General features: G+C 46.2%; 3 protein-coding genes across 8 annotated transcripts in view; 2 read left to right on the top strand and 1 right to left on the bottom strand.

The window, feature by feature from the left end:
• The first annotated feature begins 447 nt into the window (after positions 1-447).
• LOC119549711 (phenoloxidase 3-like) lies at positions 448-3,236 on the top strand. The gene is made up of 4 exons (XM_037857943.1): positions 448-1,428; positions 1,491-1,586; positions 2,219-2,962; positions 3,024-3,236. The coding sequence occupies exons 1-4, from the start codon at positions 448-450 to the stop codon at positions 3,234-3,236; spliced, it is 2,034 nt and encodes a 677-aa protein (XP_037713871.1).
• A 569-nt stretch (positions 3,237-3,805) lies between these two features.
• On the top strand, positions 3,806-6,912 carry LOC119550998 (protein MTO1 homolog, mitochondrial). Its single transcript, XM_037860047.1, has one exon. It carries the CDS (start codon positions 3,854-3,856, stop codon positions 5,837-5,839), a length of 1,986 nt encoding a protein of 661 aa, XP_037715975.1. The 5' UTR covers positions 3,806-3,853; the 3' UTR covers positions 5,840-6,912.
• Positions 6,913-7,000: 88 nt separating this feature from the next.
• LOC119550996 (protein enabled homolog) overlaps positions 7,001-20,016 on the bottom strand; it is a 78,384-nt gene continuing 65,368 nt past the window's right edge. For 5 of the 6 annotated variants that reach the window (XM_037860041.1, XM_037860042.1, XM_037860044.1 and 2 more), the window contains 2 exons: positions 10,814-11,581; positions 8,329-10,640 (listed from right to left, as the gene is read on the bottom strand). In XM_037860041.1, coding sequence (XP_037715969.1) covers positions 8,635-10,640; positions 10,814-11,581 — 2,774 coding nt within the window. In that variant the 3' untranslated portion in view covers positions 8,329-8,634. Of the gene's footprint in view, positions 8,225-8,328; positions 10,641-10,813; positions 11,582-20,016 lie in introns of those variants that run through there. The other variant, XM_037860043.1, reaches the window with a different exon arrangement.

Genomic DNA, 20,016 nt, shown 5'->3' with positions numbered 1-20,016 from the left:
CTTTCGGGCCCAGTTATAAGTTCAACAGGTATTATTTGTATTTTCGTATAAAACACTACTTAGAATAGACAAATTCAATACAAATTATTTTGATTGATATAATATCTGAATTTTTCAAGTCTTAATATGGAAATTAACAGATTTTCCAATGCCCCTGCCCACACATGACTACGCCCTTGCGAAGCACGCACAAAATGTTTTACTGATGCGATGAATTAACTCTTTTATGACTAGGACTTATGTTTTATTTTTATTCGAACTTGATAAAATATGAAATGTGGTTTTCCACTGGAAACTGGATAAGGGCGCATTATCCGAATTATAATTGGGTATAAATAGTGGGCCTATTTCGGTGGATAGTCACAGTTGTGAAGTTTCAACGCTTCAAGTGACATTCCCTGAGTGAACTGCTTACCCAGAGGTCCTGCAAGAATCTACTCTCTAGAAATGGCCGACAAGAAGAATCTCCTCCTGCTGTTCGATCATCCCACTGAGCCTGTGTTCATGGACAAGGGTGGCAATGGCACCGTGTTCAACATTCCCGACTCCTATCTGACCAATCGCTACAACAAGATCTGCAAGAAGGTACAGAACCGAGTCTGCTGCGGAAGGGAGCGCGTCCCGGTGAAGGAGATCCAAGTGCCCGATCTCAGTTACCCCATGTCCTTGGGCCGAGCCGAACAGTTCTCGGTGTTCCTGAAGTCCCACGCTGAGATGGCCGGCCAATTGATCGAAGTCTTTGTCAACATGCCCACCGTGGATGACCTGCAAAGCGTGGCCGTATATGCCAGGGATCGGGTGAATCCGGTGATGTTTAACTATGCATTGTCGGTGGCCCTGCTCCATCGTCCGGACACCAAGGACCTGAATCTGCCTGCATTTTCGCAAGTTTTTCCTGATCGTTTCATCGACTCGCAGATGTTTCGCCATATGCGCGAAGAATCGTTCGTGATCGATGCATCTGACTCCCGGGGTGCCATCACAATACCCGTCAACTATACTGCCTCCGATCTCGACGTGGAGCACCGCCTGTGGTACTTCCGCGAGGATATGGGCATCAACCTTCACCACTGGCACTGGCACCTGGTCTATCCCTACGAAGCCCCCATTCGCAGCATCGTGGATAAGGATCGTCGTGGCGAGCTGTTCTACTACATGCACCAGCAAATTATTGCCCGGTATAATGCCGAGCGGCTGAGCAACTATATGGCTCAGGTGCAGCCGTTCAACAACTTGGACGAGCCCATCGCCGAGGGCTACTTCCCCAAGATGGACTCCACGGTGGCCAGTCGGGCCTATCCGCCGCGTTTCGACAACACCCGACTGAGGGATGTGGAACGGGTCGGTCAGATAAGAGTGTCCCTCGACGAAATGAAGCGCTGGCGGGAGCGCATCTATGAGGCCATCCACCAGGGCTATGTTTTGGATGTAAGTTCGGGCATTTGTTTCTCTAAAACCGGAAAAATTCTTCATATTATTAATATTTTTAGGAGGATAACCAAAAGGTGGCCCTGGATGAAGTTAAGGGCATCGATATCCTGGGCAACATCATTGAGGCCTCCGTTCTTTCGGTCAACAGAACGCTGGTAAGATTTGGAAATAAATTAGCAATCTTTTAAGGAAGATCGCATAATTTGAACAAGGAATCTGTTGTACAAATTTCCAAGAACATTTGGAAGTGCATTTGTTTATCTTTCGAACCCTTTTTAAAAATAGTTTTAGGATTTTTGGCGGTGTTAATATCGAAAGTATGATCTTGTCTATAACGACCTTTTGGGGTACTTTGTAAATACTCCTAAAAGTAGTAAAGTAAAAGTGTAGAGCCCACAGAAAATATTTAAAATGTATAGTAATTGTTCAATTATTAGTTTTGATACATAGTACGTATAGTATTACGTGTGATTTTAATAGCATGATATGGGTTTATTAGTAAGGGCCTAAGAAAAGGCTTACCGATGCTAGCTTCCTCTCTTAATTTAGCTAAAAATCTTCATCACTATAAAATTCAATAAAAGGTAAAATAAGAACATAGTCTGTCAGAATGAATATTTGGTGAATTCGGTTTCAAAATACGTTGTTGCATACTTTTAAGCAGTTTTATGAGGGATTTAAAACCTATAGTGGAACTATAGATTAGATTGGAAGGACTAGTAAAAAATAACAATGTTAAAAAAGTATGTAATATAATATATACATATATATTTTTTTTTATCGGCAGTATGGAAACTTACACAACAACGGACACAATTTGATCGCCTTCGCCCACGATCCGACCAACAAGCATTTGGAAAAAGCTGGTGTTATGGGTGATACGCCCACCGCCATGCGCGATCCAGTCTTTTACAAGTGGCACTCCTTTGTGGACAACCTGTTCCAGGAGCACAAGCGCCTCCTGACCCCATATAGCGCGGAAGATCTGACCTTCCCGGGCATATGCGTCCAGAGCATCAAAGTGGTGAGTCGCGACCAGACCAACAAACTGACCACCTTCTGGCAGCAGTCCGATGTGGACATGTCCCGCGGCCTGGACTTCTCGCCCCGCGGCAAGGTCTCCGCTCGGTTCACCCATCTGCAGCACAGCGAATTCACTTACAACATCGAAGTGGAGAACACCAGTGGAGCCACGCGGGAGGGATTCGTTCGTATCTTCCTGGCGCCAATGTGTGATGAGCGTAATGGCATCATGGAACTGAGGGAACAGCGCCGCCTGATGGTGGAGCTGGACAAGTTTGTGATTAAGATGCCTGCCGGACGGTCTATGCATACTCGGAAATCCGTGGACTCGAACGTAACCATACCGTTCGAGCGCACTTTCCGCAAACCGGATGACAACTCTCCCAACAAGGCCATATATGACTTCTGCGGCTGTGGATGGCCACACCACATGCTGGTGCCCAAGGGTCGCTCTGAGGGCATGACATTTAAGCTGTTCGTCATGATTTCCAACTATGATGATGATAGGGTAAGTGTTCTCGAAGGATACTACGGCATCCACCTGACCTTCACCCTCTCACCTCCTCCAGGTTGTGCAAGCATCTGAGTGTGCCTGCACCGATGCCGCTTCCTATTGCGGCCTTCGCGACAGCCTCTATCCGGATCGCAAGTCCATGGGCTACCCATTCGATCGCCTGCCCCGACAGGGTGCCCAGTTCTTGGAGAGCTTCCTCACGCCCAACATGTGCACCGTGGACATTACCATTACCCATGAGAAACGCACCGAAAAGGTGCCGGAGTAGACGAATGTATATCAACCGTTTATTTCGTTTCTCACGAAAGCCTTTTTAATTTCACAACTTTTTTATGTGAGACATCAACGGTTTTTAATATTGGATTATTAAATTTATATTTGTTTATTTCAAAGCATTTATAAATAAAAACTATTTTGATTGGATTTACATTTTGTGGGATTTTAAGAGTCTGTCCTCTTTAAAGTGTTTTTCTAAAAAAAAAACCCTAACCCAATGAGCCTTGCGTGAGAAATTAATTAATTAATAATAAAATAATAAATTAATTTTTTAAAGATAAACATATTATTTCTCCAAAATACAATTATTATAAAATAATAATATAATTAAGATATACAAAATCATGGTTTTTAAAGGAAATTAGACATATCTCCAGCTTTTCATTATAATTTATGTGCTTGCCCAATACCTAAATACTGTGTTATTGTATAATATGTATATGATCAATTTCTTTTTTGCTTGTAGTTAAAGAAAGATTTTATAAATTAAATTTTAGCGGGCTTTCCCGATAGATTGTCAATCGAGCGCTCCTTTCGGTAGTTATCGATAGCCCCACACGCACATGTGTTGTGCAATACCGGTTGTTGTTATTGTTTATTATTTTGAAAATGCAGCAGCTGCGAATCGCCATGATCCGTGGCCTGGCTGGAAGGATTCGCCTCCAATCGAGGAGTGCCCACAGTGCCAGTGCCGAGATCTACGACGTGGTCGTCATCGGAGGCGGACATGCCGGAACAGAGGCCTCGGCGGCAGCCGCTCGCATGGGATCCCGCACCCTGCTGCTCACCCACAAGCTGGAGACCATTGGCGAGATGTCGTGCAATCCCTCGTTCGGCGGCATTGGCAAGGGCCACCTGATGCGCGAAGTGGACGCCCTGGATGGCGTTTGTGCCCGCTGCTGCGATGTGTCGGGAGTTCACTACAAGGTGCTCAACAGGCGGCGCGGACCGGCGGTCTGGGGGCCCAGGGCCCAGATCGATCGCCAGCTGTACAAGAAGGCTGTGCAGCGGGAACTGCATAGTACGCCTAACCTGGAGATCCGAGCCGCTGCCGTGGACAACCTTCTGATCGAGGATGAACAGAATACCCAAACCCGACGTTGTGCCGGAGTCCTATTGGCCAACGGCGAGGTGGTGCGCAGTCGATCCGTGGTGCTCACCACGGGCACTTTCCTCAGGGCGCACATAAATATCGGTCTGGAGGTTCGTCCAGCCGGACGGATTGGTGATGCTCCTGCCAAAGCTCTGGGGGAAGCCATCGACCGATTGGGCTTTCGCATGGGAAGACTGAAAACAGGAACTCCTCCTAGGATAGCAAAGAGCAGTGTGGATTACTCTCAGCTCCAAAGACATGACGGTGATGATCCGCCTATGCCATTCTCCTTCCTCAACAGAGAAGTGTGGATTCCGGCCAAAGATCAGCTACCCTGCTATCTCACATACACGACGCCAAAGGTCAGCGACATTGTCCGCAACAATCTTCACGTGAATCGTCATGTCACCGAGGAGATAACAGGCCCACGTTACTGTCCTTCGATTGAGTCGAAAATCCTGCGGTTCGGCGCCAAGGTTCATCAGGTCTGGTTGGAGCCAGAAGGTCTGGACAGTCCTTTGGTGTACCCACAGGGAATTTCCTGCACGCTACCCCACGACCAGCAAGTTGAGCTCGTCCATGCCATACAGGGTCTGGAGAAAGCGGAAGTTGTTCAACCCGGATACGGAGTGGAGTATGATTTCATAGATCCCCGCGAGCTGTATCCCACGCTGGAAACGAAGCGAGTGCCAGGACTCTTCTTCGCTGGACAGATAAATGGAACCACGGGCTACGAAGAGGCAGCTGCCCAGGGCATCATAGCTGGTGCTAATGCAGCTGGCAAAACCCGCCACAGTGACGGAAGGCAACTAACTATTAGTCGAACAGAAGGATACATTGGCGTGCTGATCGATGACCTCACATCTTTGGGAACCAACGAGCCCTACCGCATGTTCACGAGCCGAGCAGAGTTCCGTTTGTCGCTTCGGCCGGACAACGCTGACATGCGACTTACCCAAAAGGGCTACGAGTTTGGTCTAGTATCCCCACATCGCTATCAGCATTTCCAGCAAACCGAGGAGAGATTACAATCTGCCATGGAGTCCTTAAGGCGATTACGAAAACACACCCACTATTGGAGACAGGCTCTGGACTTGCCCAAAGCCAAGGCGTCGGTGGAGAAAACTGCCTTCGATATGCTTGGCATTCCGGCGGACAACATCACGGTGGATCAGTTAATCCAGCTCCATCCCAACGAACTGAGTTGGCTGAACGGAGAGCGAAACTTGGCCGAAAGGCTGAAAATCGAGGCGCTGTACTCGTTCTTTGTCGATGAACAGCAACGGGATGTGGAGGATGTGCGTCGTGAGGAGCGCCTATCTATTCCCGCCGACATTGATTACTTCTCCAAGTCACTGAGCTTGTCCAACGAGGAAAGACAGAAGCTGACGCTCATTCAACCACAGACTATTGCAGCAGCTAGTAGAATTCAAGGGGTAACTCCTTCGACAATTGTTAGGATACTGAAGTATGTTAAGAAAGCCGAGGTAGCGAAAGCGTAGTAAAGATTATATATAGTTTGTAAATATAGAATCTTATTAAATATTTGTACTTGAAACTTTTTTTTGTCGATTTTTTAAAATGGAATATAATTTCTTATTTGTGCAATCTATTTAACGTTAGTCTCCTGACTACAAGCAGACCTATTATAGACAGGTCCACAAAATAGAAGCAAATTAATCCTCAAAAGTGTTACCTTTTTGTCATATTTTCACCTTATCTTCCCGCCTATTTTGCTGGTCTGCAGTAGTCATCATGACTTTACCATAGTCTCCCAACCAAAAAACAATTTTCATAGTACATCCTTAAGTAGAGTTTATTTCATAAAATCATAAATGCCTTATGTAAAGTTGCACAATATTGTTTAAATGTTTGTTTCGCATATCGTTTGCCACATGGTTGAACATTCGTACATATCTATTTTGCTGCGCGATTGTGTTGGCTCGAGTGAGTTGATATATGTATACCCAACTATATGCTGTGGTCGTGTGAGGATCTGAGAAAGAAGCGCCCGTCTGCTGAATAATCCGATGGGTAACCTGTCAGGACATTTAAAGACTGGCTTTTAAATACATTTTTGGGCAGACTTAAGCGCTCCTCCTTATGTCTATTGCTATTTTTTCGGTAGCTGTAGTAATTGTGAACATTTGTATTTGCTTTTCGGGATCGATTGCGTTTCGGTTAGCTTACAGTTTAATGTTTTACACTTTGTATTCTGTTTACACACACAACGAAGATTGAGGGGGAGTTACAGTACATTTAATTTACGATCGATTTGTTTTCTTTTGTTAAGGTTGTATTTGAAACTATTTGCAGTAGTTGAATAGCTATCGCATGGCATTTGTGGTTACGTTACTAGATGCGCGCCAATCGATTTCAGTTATGTGTGTCATTCAAGAATCTATTACGATTAGTTAATAAAATATATTCATTTTCAGTTTTACTGGTACATACACATAGTTTTGTCAAAAGGAAAAGTCGACTTGCATATGGCGGAATTTGTACGGAATTGTCGAAGCGTATCGGTGTCCGTATTTATCTATTCAATAAGGACACCATAACATTCTGGGACACCATGCTTCGAAAACTAGTTGAATTTATAGTATAGGGTCTCGAATGAGGCTCATACGCAATGATTTTTTGAGTTTTGGTTTGGTTTTTAATTTTTTTTTATAATATCACAGATTGCTTGAGATTTATGCATTAAAATATATATAAACCGTTACTTCATGTATCGTTAAATGTTAGGCAATCTCAAACACAAAAAATAAAGACTGGGAGGCAAGGCAGAGGGGAAAAGACTGAACACGGGAATGGAAACTATATCTATATCTTTGAGAGTTTGCTTGGTTTTTAGGGTATTGACTACTTACTATAAACATCAATTATAGTGTGGATACAAAGTACTTTGGTTAGTAGTATTGCTCCGTTTGCTAGCTTGTGTTTGGGTGTGCTCTTTGAAGATTGTGGAGAATGCGTTTTCCGATTTCTGCACTTTTAAGTCTAAAATATTTTAAATCATTAGAAAAACAATCAGAATTAAGGGCCAAAGGGTGGCTTACAAAAAATGATTAATTTCGAAAAATAATTTCAACCTTTCGCTGTTCACTACTAATTCATTCCAGAATATCTCTCTAGGTTTTTGATTTGATTTGTTATCTAAATTTCAGTTCCGTTTTCCCCACTTTGTATTCGAGTTACATTTTCATACGTTTTCCGTTTTTGTTCGTACTCTCCAAATCACAATTATTAGCAATTAGCAATTTAAGAATAAAATATAGCTACCCAGTATGTTTTGTATAATTTCTGTTTCTTTCGTGTATATATAAATTTCTTATTAGATTTTTAGTCTAACTTTACAACTAGCATTAAGTTTCTCACGAAAACTACCATCCAGAGTTCCATGCAAGTACGTACCTAAAATTCTTATTGATAACGTTTCATTCGAGAGTAATTAATTTACTTGGAATATGTCACAATATTTTACATTTTATGCAGATACGATTTTTTACACCAATTCAAAATGTCTAATTGTGGTAGAATTGTATTCAACTGGTTGGGTAAACGTTAGATTGTAACACCGAGAACAAACAAATATCTGATATCTGTTATAGAATGTACATTGTATTATTTATAGCGGCCGAATGGTGTCCTTTTTTGGCCGTCCCTCCCTGCTCTTCCAGGATCATCCTAGAGCTTCAAGAACTCGTCTAGCATCCGCTTGCGCTGCTGGTGAAGAGCTTGCTCCGACAGCAAATACATCCCAATGTCGCTGTAGTTTTTCATTAGTTAGTTATTGGAATTGCTGAAGAGTTGGTGTCATAATGCTGCTGCCTCCTCTGCGCTGTTGCTGCGACCCAATCCACCCAGCTGTGGTTTGCTATCATCTGAAATACACCGAGGATAACAGCTTTAGTTTTAAACATTTCAGTAGTGGGTTTTACCTTTCGGGGATTACGAAACCAAAGCGAAATAATAAGTATAATTCAAATAATTGTAAACAAAAATTATTTATTCAGGCCATTTCTAAAAGTATACGCTTCACATTTAAATAGGGAAATAATAATATATAAAAACTAAGGATTAAAACATTTAGAATTGGATCTAAGCGGCGCTGGCAATACATTACAAATTCTTGTATAAATAAAGATGCGTGACTAACAACTAAATTATCGCTTAGTTAAATGTTACTGAAGGTAGATGTTAACTAGTTCCGATCCGAGGCGACTTTTCAAAACTTAAACCTAAGCGAACAATCGCTCCACTGAGCAACCCACTCCCGCCAGGGGATCGTTCATCATCTGGTGGGCTCGGCAGTGGGCGTGGCGGCACTGGTGGACACCTCATCGCTGGTCACGACCGGCGCCTTGCCGGCACTGCTGGTGCTGCTGCTGACCACCGGCGGCGGCGTGGTGCCACTGGTTGTGGAGGTCACCCCGCCGGAGGTGGACACGGTGTCTGGTGAGGCGGCCGTTGGCTTTGGAGGAGCTGGTGCCGGCGACACCGATAGCCTGGTTCGCTGCTTCTCCTCCTCTATGTCTGTCTTGGTTGTGGCAGTCATGTCCGAGTCTGTAATCTTTGGGGTCTCCTCTGGGCATTTACCTGATGCGGCTGCCGTGGCACTGGCCGCTGGTAGCGAGTGATTGGTCTCCGATTGCGGGCTGGCACTGCGCCGCGAAGAGTTCTCCGGCGAGCTGTCTGGATGGATGGGTTTGTCCATGGCTGCATTTGGTGTGGCCGGCTTCTTTTCAAGCGCGACTGGAGGCGGAGAACCTTTTAATGGATCCTCTTTGTTAGCTGCCACGTGTTCCTTGCTCTCTGACTGCGATGCTCCATTGGATTCGGCTCCGTTCACTTCGTGATTCGCTGGCGGACCACTGCTTGCGTTGGATGGCGCCTGGTTGCTGGAATTCGAATTTGATCCGGTCAAATCCAAGGTGGCCGGTTCATGGGTCACCGGCGTGGCTGCCTTGTCGATCATGGCTGATTGTTGAGCGGCAGCAGCCACCGCTGCGGCAATATGATGCCTCATTGCATGTGGGCTACCTCCAGCTCTTCCTCCGTTCGCCGAGGAAGATGGCGTGATGGGAGGCGTGATTTTGGGCGAGCTGGGCAGCGACAGCGGCTGCTGCTGGTGGGCTGCCGTCGGAGTCATTCCGCTTGCCGCCGCGGCAGCAGCGTGCATGGCTGCCAAATGCCCATGGTGGTAGTAGGTACCCATGTTGGGAATGTGGGAGCTGGAGGTGGTCGGCGGCATTCCACTGCCACCACCACTGGCCATCGATGTGGGCACCTGATCGGCGCTTAGCTTCACAGCTGCCGTCAGGTTTAAGCTGGTGTGCGGTGAGGATGAAGACAGGCTGGAGCTAGCTGTCACGGGAATGGAGTTGCTCATCACTCCTCCGCCGGCCGAAGAGGTGTGCGGTGGCAACTGGTGGGCCAGCGAGGCGGGATGGTGGGGCGACATGTGCGGATGACTGAGGTTCAGGCTGTGCGGATGGGCACTGAGGCCGAGGGCAGCGGCTGAGAAACCAGGATGCGTGAGACCAGCGGCCCCCGGATGAGCCAAGCCCATGGCCGCCTGCTGAAGGTGGTGTTGCAGATTGGGGCCGTGGCCGCCCAGTGGAGAAACTCCTACGCCCGGAAGCCCAGCCATCCCAAGATTAAGACCCATGGCTCCGTGAGGGCTTTGCCGCTGGGCATTCGCCGCTGCCGCATGGTAATGGGACATTCCGGGCAGACCATGGAGTGCTCCTGGTGGTCCTCGCAAGCTCATATTGAGATGTGGGATCATGGAACCCAAAAGATTGCGGTTCAGTGGGGAGTACAGCTGGTTCGAGTAGTGGTGCGAGGCATTCAGTAGCTGCTGACGTTCCCGCTCCCTCTCGCGCTCCTCATCCCGGAGTTTGCGTTCCCGTGCTTCCTTCTCGCGCTGCTCCCGCTCCCGCTGCTCCTTCTCCCGCTGCTCCTTCTCTCGTTGCTCCTTCTCCCGCGCCTCCTTCTCACGCTGCTCTCGCAGCTCTCGTTCCTTCTCGCGCTGCATTTCCCGTTCGCGTTCCTCCTCCCGCGCTATCCGCGCCCGATGCTCCTCCTCTAGCTTCATCCGGTCGTGCATTGCCGGTGATATGCCCAATGCAGCTCCGGGCATCATTGAATACAGGTGGGAGTAGGGAGAGGCCATTTGGGGATACAGTGCGGCCGCATGCGGATGCGAGGGATGAGCGCCGGCGGCGCGAAACAATTGGTATCGGTGCTCCAGGTAGAGCTGCTCCGTATAAGGTAGCCCAGCGGGATTCAGAAAAGCTGTAAAAGGGAGGTTTATTATAAAACTTTTAGTAGATAATTCATTGGCATTAAGAATAATAGCATTGTAATCTCAAAACCCAAGTCATAAATAAAAGGAAGGTTTTCAAATTACATAAAAAGTCCTATTACTTTGCTATTATTTTAGTACCATCTCCAAAAGTTATGTTTACCTGCTGGCGGTATTCCCGGCAGTCCCGCAAAGTGCGAGTAGGCCTCCAGGGGAAAGGCGCCCGCCGGATGCATCAGTCGCTCGTCCGATCTGTACGGCTGGAATCCGCTTCTGGCCAGGAGTTCCGGTTGCAGCGAGGCCGTTTGCGGTGTGTGGCTCAGTCGGGCGATCTTCTCCGGCGGCTGTGGCGATGGAGGCGACCGCTTCTTGTTGCTGGACACTCGATCCTCGCCAGGTCGCTCGGATCCCACACGTCCCGCCACCGAGTTCAGAGGTCCTGGACCGGATGATGACGGTGGTTGACCGCCGGCTCCCGAGGTTGGCACACTCCTGTCCCCGCCGACATCCTCCTCCTTGATGTCCGCCTGTTTGGCCAGCGTTCGCAGGGCGGCGGCAAAGGAGCCCCGGCTACTGGCCGATGCGGCACCAATAGCTCCCGGTGGCAAGCCCACTCCTGCTGCTAGCTGTTGCTGCACTGCAGCAGCCACCGCCTGCTGTTGGGCCTGATGTTGCTGCTGCTGCTGCTGTTGGTGTTGCTGGTGCTGATGCTGCTGCTGCTGCTGCGGCGACGGAGTGCCGATGTGGTTGCTGGGCAGGGCGTGGTTCATCATGGCGTTGCCGCCAGCGGACGATGGAACCGGGCTGTTGGCCACCGATGATCCCGGCAAGCCGCCACCGCCGCCGCCAGGAGGCGTCTGCAGGTGGTGCGGCACGGGGATGTGCGGTGCGGGGCTCGTGGCCGGTCGCTTTTGTCCAGCCTTTGGCGGCACTGCAATGGAAATGAAAGAATTTTGAGGTCAGAAGATGAGTAAACTAGTAATGTACTTTCTTTATTTTTGATATACTTCAAAATGATGTGTTCATAAATACCAAATGCTTCACACGTTTCTTTTGTAAAAAAGCAATCCTACATTAACCCTAACTTATAGGACCTACATGTAAGATAGTATAAGGCCAATATTTAAAAGCAGACCTTAAGAAGTAACATTTTCGCTATATCTTAAAAGATATGTATTCACAAGAACAAATGTGAAATTAGGGGAGAATCTTTACATGACTATGAAAAATATTTAGTTTTCCATTTTTGCAAGTAGATGGGACTAAGGAAATTATTCTTTGTGGCTTTAAACTCGAGAGTTAAAAAAGTAACAAGTTCTTTTTCAAAAAGAGCTCCTTGCTAAATGCACTCTGCATAAGCACATAAGAATCGGAGGTACCAGATTATACGGTCTTCTGTCCCTGTAATTCGACACAACACGGGATTCCCAGTGGATGAGGGCAGATGGTTGGGACTGTGTTCGTTCGAATTTCCTCTGCTAATATCTGATTGATGTCCGCGAGTTGTGTGACGGGCAAAAATTGCGCATACGCCTCGTTGCATTTGCGGCAATTTGCATACGTAGGCGACAAGGTGGATCCCTGAACGGCCAGCGGGTGACGGGTGATGGGTTGATGGGACAGGGAACACTGCCCACTGCCACCACCATCGCCATCGCCATCAGGAGGAGCAGAAGCCAGTACAAGAGCAGTCACTCGATGGCCAGCAGGTTGACGCTGGTTGAATGCAAATGGCGAAGGCCCGAAACTTGAATTTCGGACATGGTCCACTCAGGCATGCGAATCGAATGGGATGAGGGCGGAGGATTTCGACTACGCAGTGCCGCCACCACCACCTCTTTCGGTGCCCACCACTTTTCCTTTGAGGCTCCTCCGCACGGCGCAAATTGCACGCCCAACGAATTTATCGATTCTTGTTACTCGTTTTCGGGTTGCCCGCTCCGAAATTGCTTTCAGATATGACAGCCACGCCCCCCAGAGTCCGCCCCTTTCAGGTCGCCGAACCAGGAGAGAACTCCTGGCTAGTCCTCCTGCTCCTGCTCCTGCTCCTGGCAGCACCACCATCTCCGCTCGCATTCAATGCCGAATGGAATTTGCAACGACATCGAGGACAACGATGTTATGAGGCCGGCACGGCATGTATTTCGAAAACCATTTCGCTGGCTGACTGGCTGGCTGGCTTTCTGGTCCTTTGTGGACCTTAAAGCTGCCCGGTCTCAAATGGAAACTCGCATCCGAAGTGGTTTTTTTCCAGGGGGTGGTGGCATAGGATGGTAGGCTGCATACTAGATACTGTTTCGAGAGCTGCACATATTTCGGATTTTTGTGAAAATCAACAATTCAACAAAAATAGAGAAAAACTTTTGTGGTTGGGTAAATATTATCACCTCGATAGCCTTAGTGTTCTGCTTTGGATTTTATTTATTTACTGGCTTTCCATCCAAGTGGAATCTGGTTGGCAGGCAGACAGGCAGGCTCGAGCAGTTCCTCGAGAGCTTTTATTAAATGAAGGAAAAATGCAACGAAGAATGCAGCTGCATCACTGGCTTCGTCATCATCATCATCCTCGCCATCATCATGAACAACATGCATCAACAGTTTCCCCCAGTAGAACATCATGATAACGTCTGCTGCATAAGCTCATGGTTTAGAGCGTTTTGTGTCGTTTATGAAATGGGGTGAGTGCAGGCTGGTATTTGGGTTCTGGGATCCGGGATCTGGGGTAGTATGCAGATGGCCTGGACATAGAAATGGAAATGGGAGTGGAAATGTGCATGTGCATGTGCATGTGCTGGCTGCTCCGGCTGCATGTGTATTTACCAAACTAAACCGAAATAATGCCCGAAACTGCAGTACCAACATCGATGTCGACGACTAGAACAATAAAATGCCGACGACTGCGAATGCGAATGAGTTGGGCGCACGTAGTGGGTTGGAATGGAAAAACCCCATACCCCATAGCCCCGTACACCCAACACCCATGCCTCCTAAAACCCGGAACCCAACCCCCTGGACAAACCAAACAAAGCTCCTCGATGCCGATGACGATGATGCCAACGTTGACGTGGCTGGTCGTATTTGCCAGTTTGCCCAACTCAGCCTGTGGGCTCTGCCAAACTGGGTGGGGGGAGCTGGAGATATGTATAGTGGGTATAGGTATAGCCATGGGTATGGGTTGTATGGAAATGTAGGGGAGTTTAGTGCCGGGGAAAACTAGAGTCGAGTCCCTCGGCCTCTACCCTTTCCACCCGCTGTGTTGTTTGCCATGAAATGCCTGTTTGTTTGCCTGGGTTTTGTGTACTTCAACATGGTCCCAGACCCCAGATCCCAACCCCAGTGCCCAGAGCCCAGAGCCCAGATCCCATATCCCATATCCCAGTTCTAGTTCCCAACCTGGCTCAGATGCCACACCCTCGTATATGTGCAGAGATACAGAGAGACTGCTTTCGCATTGAGCGGCGATTTGCAGGCATCAGCGTTATTTGCCGAATTTAATCAGCGCACTGACACGAGAGACCCGCAAGACTCGCCTCCCGTTGCCATCCGAAGTGCGGATCAATGGCATGGCGAGCTTTTCCCCATAAAAGTGCCCCTTAAAGCGCTCAGGAATTTGCAATAGTCCATCACGCTGTCAGGACTGAAAGTGTAACTTTTCCGGAAGAGATGGAATTGAGTCCTTTCGAAAGTGGATTATAGCTGGAAACCCTTGGAACTCTAAAATAGGTTATAATTCTCATTTTCTGAGATGTTTTACAATGGTTTTTAAATGTAGTTACATAAGATAAGTGGCTAAGAGAATAGTTCAATAGTTAACCCATTTTATATTGTCACGGTAAATATATTAAGTATAATTTTCACCATTGAACAATGTTTCACATTAAGAAACTGTATTTCTAGAATTTCCTTTTTCTAAAAATGCTCTAGTATTGAAAATCAGAAAAATGTGAGGTTACGTCTAAATTACTCTGGGTAAAAGCGAGAAAGCAATAATCGAAACTTTCGGAAACAAAACAAGATATCATATTAAAGTTATACGGCTCGTATACAAATGGAATGGATACTAATTATCATCATATTTTATTAATACATTTCTCTGAAAACCCTTCTCTACTCTACTAATCACGCTTTTTAATAATATAATACATATCTCCCGAGATATCAATTCATTTGTTCCCCGAAAATCCAAATAATAATTATCATCATATTTTATTAAAACATTTCTCTGAAAACCCCTCTCTACTCAACTAATCACCCTTTTTAAAAATATAATACATATCTCCCAAGGTATCAATTCATTTGTTCCCCGAAAATCCAAAACAATATATTTTTCAGACCAGCACTTAAAAGCTCACATCTAAATATGATTTGAAAAGACCCTACATCTAGGTATAATCCTCAGCAATCAAAATCCTTGCACAGAATTTAGCTCAAACAACAATTCTGATATCCATTGATTTATAACTCATTCATTAGCTGCAACCAGAAGCCGGGAAAGGAAATGTTTGGGAGGAGGGGAGAAGGCTTATTCATTTCAGTTAATTTGGCCAAATGCAAATGTAATTTTGCAAAGTCAATTAAGTGAACCTCAGAGTGCAGTCATATCCTTTCGTTGCTATCCCCCGAAAAGCCCTTGACAGCCACATAATGCAAATCATAACTGCCAATAAATATATGTTGAATAAATTATGGACAGAAACAATGCACTCGCCATAGCTACTGTGGCATTTGTCACATTTTGCATTTTCGGTTCATGGCAACAAAATTGGTTTTCTCGCTTGGGTAAATTAAAATGTCACCGATTCCGAGAAAGGCCAAAATGCAAGCACCGCCAACTGCCCGCACCACCCGACCACAAGTGGTGCCGTACACCACCACCCACCCAATCTACTCTGCCCGCAGCCCATTATTGTACACATAAACACATGTTTCCATCCACATCCACGTCCCGTGCCACCCAATATTATGGTAAATTCGTAGCGACTCATTCCGAATTTATGCCATTACCGCCGCCCACAGATCGCAGTCCTTTGACCTCCATTGCCTCATACCAGGAATACTAAACACACACCCGGACACATGAAAAGTGGAGGGGAGTGGAGTGGACTACCCGTAACCAACGAACATTCCTTGCCACACAGAAATGTCGCCGGTCGCATGCGATTATTCCACCACAACTAATTACAGTGGCAAACGGAACCCAGGACCTCCTCCTCGTCCTGCTCCTCCTCCATCCCCCCCCCCCCCCCCCTCCAAATTCGGTCATACATCCTGCTGTGCAACGGTGACGGCGCTCCTGCGGCCAGGACATGTTTAGGTCAGCCACAGCACATTCACATGGCGAAGTGCACTCACCCTGGCCATGAATAATTTATTTAATAAATACATTCACAATTAAATCAAATGCGAAAATTGCGGCCGTCCCCCCTTTTACTCGGGCATTTTGTTGCATTTTTGATGGAACTGGGCGAAAATGAGGCAAATGAGCCAAATGGCAGAGCCAAGTCATGGATAATGAATGCTATAATGGCAAGGGAGGGGCTTATTTAAAATCTGGCATTAGCTATAATTGCCGGAATTACCTAAAAATGTTATAACTTCACCAAGTTACCTACAGTTTTGGATTTTTTTTTGTAGGATTTTTCTTTCTGGGCTACAGAACTTTTAGTTTCAGATCCTTGAAATCATTTCTTTTATTTAAATTTACTTAGTAGCGTTTTTTCTCTACAGGTTAAATTAAAAATAGGTTTTAAGCCTAAAATTCGGATGGAAATTTGGCGTTTTAAACCCACTTTTAATTTAACATGCGGATGAGAAAACGGGCCTTTAAGTGCAAGAAACTGAAAGTCTATAGGGATATTTTAATAAGGATTTGGTAAAAAAAAAATGTTGCCAGAACAAAGGTTTTTACTTTTCAGCTCTTTTGAGTAATAATTCAAAGAGGTCTTTTGATTTTTTAATTAAGTTCTTTAAATATATTCCAACTCTTCAAAACTAAGTCGAATTTTGTGTAAAATACTTTTAATTCCAGCTTAGTGCATTGTTTTAGTATTAAAAATTCGATAGAATATTCACCCTAGGCCATTGAAATCCTAGCAATGCATCCTTTGGATTTTAGGCGAGCACTTCCATAATTCCTCGTAATTCCCAGTTAGAAGGATGATTAAAGTACAAGTAGCCTGACTTTTACATATCGGGTTCGAAGGTCTAATCACCTTGGGCTCTATTGAAGACCTTGCAATAATCACGCATGCCTTGGAAAATCGGAATCTTGGGGCTTAATTTACTTTCGCAATTTGCTCGCAAACTCAGGAGGCGGCGGCATTGGGCCCAACGTGTGGTGCGCAAATGAATTATAAATTAAGTTTGATTCCATTTCAGGCGGCCCCCATCCTTCATCCTGCATCCTGTGCCGTGCATGTCCTGCGGCTGCCGTCCTGCTGGCGCACTGCACCAGAGGAGGCCGTCAACTGCTCCTGCGGTTTCATATGCAATTATTTGCCGTTGCTCCTCGACAGCTCCTGCTGGATCCTGCCCATCCTGTCCTGTGGAGACGTCCTGGGATGTGTTCCCTCCGGCTCCCCACTCAAGCCGTAGAAGTGGCCGGAAGCTGGAGGAGGAGGTGAAGGAGGAGCAGGAGGATGGGGTTCAGGGATCAGGAAGAGGAGTCCTGTGCCTGCGAGTTTAGTTAGTTGGCAGTTGCAGCTGTAGCAGCAGCAGCAACAGCAACGGCAGCAGCAGCTCATGCATTAATTATTGCTGGTCTGTTGCGGTCTGAGTTTCCCAGTGGAGGTCCAGCCACAAAAGCCTAGCCTGGACACCATGGATACACAGGCGGCAAAGGAGTTCAGTTTCAGGACGCAGGACGAACTATTGGGAGAAGGTAGCAGCAGCAGCAGTAGTAGTAGTAGTAGCTACCCCCAATACCGGAGAGCGTTGTAAATGGCTGCGGTCACGCCTCCATTAAACCAACCAAAACTACCCATCTAGGCGGCCGTATGTAATATGATTTGGCCCCAAACTCGATGTGGATGTGGTCAAGGGGGTGCTGGCGCAGAGTATACTGGACAAACAATATTATTGAGCAAACAAAGCAACAATAAATATGCATAATAATGCCATGCATCATCGGGCGGCAGTTGCAGTTCCTGTTTGAACAGCACCCAGCATGCACATCCAAATATCCTGCATATACATATGTAGGTCCTGCCGACGGTGACGTGAATCGTGAAGAATCGAATTTCATTTCCCAAATTGGCAGCAGGTCAGTCATACGTAATTAAAACTTGTCTGTCTGAAGCCCCTAGTTTGAAGCCACAATTAACAAGTTTTGACATTTCGTTAATTACAATTTTAAGGACTTACAAATATAATATTTGTTTACATATTTTTCATTTTTGTATTCCCTCGCACATCGATTGATTACTTAATTTGTACAGTATTTAAAATTTGGTGAAAATCGTTGAAGATAAATAAATTAGGTTTCCAATATTGACTATAATACGAAAAAAATTGTAGTAACATTTTAAATCTGAAATATAAAATCGCCAGAGTAGAAGAACAAAACACGCGAATTCTTAAGAGAATAACCCACAGTGTAAGAAATCCTAATATTTTTATATGACTGATTTGTTCATCAGAACACAATGAGGCCTTTGGAACTCTTTAAATTCACATTATAACTAAATAAAAGTCGCAGTCATTTCCAATCCATTAAATACGATTAATTTAGTAAGACTTTCATTTATAGGTCACTTTGAAGACCATACCCTATGAATCCCACTGTGGTAGATATTTCGAATCATTCGAATCATACTGTGATAATGTTTTTATACAAAAAGTGTCTCGCGCACAGTTGATGCTTTCAGGACTCTAGTTCAAGACTTTGTCCCACTTTTCTCACGGTGTACCCAGCACAGAGCTCATTTTAATTAATTGGAAAAGCAAAAGCATTTCAGCAATTTTGTCTACAAGACGGCAAATATCGCCTCACAGCATTCCGGCACGCACAGAAAGGACAGGGTAGTGTTGCTGGTGGAGAGGAAGATGGGGTGGCTGGATGCCAGGAGGCCAGGACGACGGGATGCCAGGACACGGGGTAAACGGCCGGGGCGGAGGCAGCGGAAACGGATGCGGATACGGCGCAGGATGCAGGATGCAGGAGCCTGTGCCGGGCAAGAAAAATGTTTGCAAACTTTTCGGTTCGCATTCGTACACAATTTAAATAGTTCGCAGTCACATTCCGGCCCGAAAGCACACACTACGGCTCCTGCTCCTACTCCTGGTCCTGCTCCCTTTTGCGGACAATAAACAAGTGCCGGGAATCACGAACACAAAGGAGAATGCCAGCAGCAGGAGCCACTTGCACTCCTCTGACAGGGCAAGAAATTGTCCTGGCCCCCGTCTCCGGTTGCCAGGATCCACAGCACAATGTCTGAAGGCATGGCCAGAATGAAGGAATTCCACACTGGAAATTCACAGCACGCGCGCAAGAAATGCACAACTCCATGGCATTCCAAGTGCAGGACGCATTCAAGGCGGTCATAAATGGAATTTCATCCACACTTGCAGGCAAATTGAAGCATTCGCAGCAGGTGCAATAGATCCCGCCACATTTAGTTCCACAAAAGGGAGTGGGGGTGGGGGGAATTATCATGAACCAGAAATCGCCAGGATTCTCCGGAACAAAAAACACTTCCCTTGAAAAGCATTTCCAATTAAATCTCTAAAATCGTTCTGCAAAAGAAGAACTTCTAAAGGGGGGGACGGGGACAGACAGCTCAAGTGCCAGAAATGGCAGCCATATGCCGGGGACACTGCCAAGAAAAGGGGCCAGGAAATGAATAAGGATGCATCTACATATGTCCACATGCCAGTGTGTGTGCGTGTCTGCAGAAAGGACATGCCTCAAAGGAGCCTCGGCAAAGACACTTGACTGCGAGTGTGAGTGATACACATATCCTTGTGCCGAGTCAACTCGCTCGAGTTGAGCCCACCTCACGTCCCGACAAGTCCTTGTCCTCCTTGTCCACCCCTCCCCTCTCCTTTCTTTACCAGGGGGAGTGTCCTACGAGTACCTCGTAGTATCTCGTTGCTCAAAGGCTCAAGTGTTAAGCGAACTGCTGTACAGGCCCCAATTAGTCCTTTGCCAGCCGGCGGCAAGGATAATACTTACAGTAAACGACATTTGGTCACTAACTACTATCCGTAGTGCTAACGAAATTGTTCGGTTAACTCACCTGCAAGAAACAAAGCGGGTAACAAAGAGAATTAGTATTGCAGAAGACTAATAATATTAATTAAAATTCATGAAACAATATATGTTTTAAATGTGCTTAAATAAACCCTTTCCTTTCATAAGCTCAATTC

The sequence above is a fragment of the Drosophila subpulchrella genome, chromosome 2R (assembly GCF_014743375.2).
Source record: "Drosophila subpulchrella strain 33 F10 #4 breed RU33 chromosome 2R, RU_Dsub_v1.1 Primary Assembly, whole genome shotgun sequence".
NCBI lineage: Eukaryota > Metazoa > Arthropoda > Insecta > Diptera > Drosophilidae > Drosophila > Drosophila subpulchrella.
The sequence above is the reverse complement of the archived record's forward strand: the minus strand, read 5'-3'. Positions and strand labels throughout refer to the sequence as shown.

Bases quoted from the DNA above. Each gene is read 5' to 3' on its own strand.
- LOC119549711 (XM_037857943.1), top strand. From the start codon at position 448: ATGGCCGACAAGAAGAATCTCCTCCTGCTGTTCGATCATCCCACTGAG. The intron at 1,429-1,490 runs GTAAGTTCGGGC...TAATATTTTTAG, and splicing joins ACCAGGGCTATGTTTTGGAT to GAGGATAACCAAAAGGTGGC. The intron at 2,963-3,023 runs GTAAGTGTTCTC...CACCTCCTCCAG, and splicing joins CCAACTATGATGATGATAGG to GTTGTGCAAGCATCTGAGTG.
- LOC119550998 (XM_037860047.1), top strand. From the start codon at position 3,854: ATGCAGCAGCTGCGAATCGCCATGATCCGTGGCCTGGCTGGAAGGATT.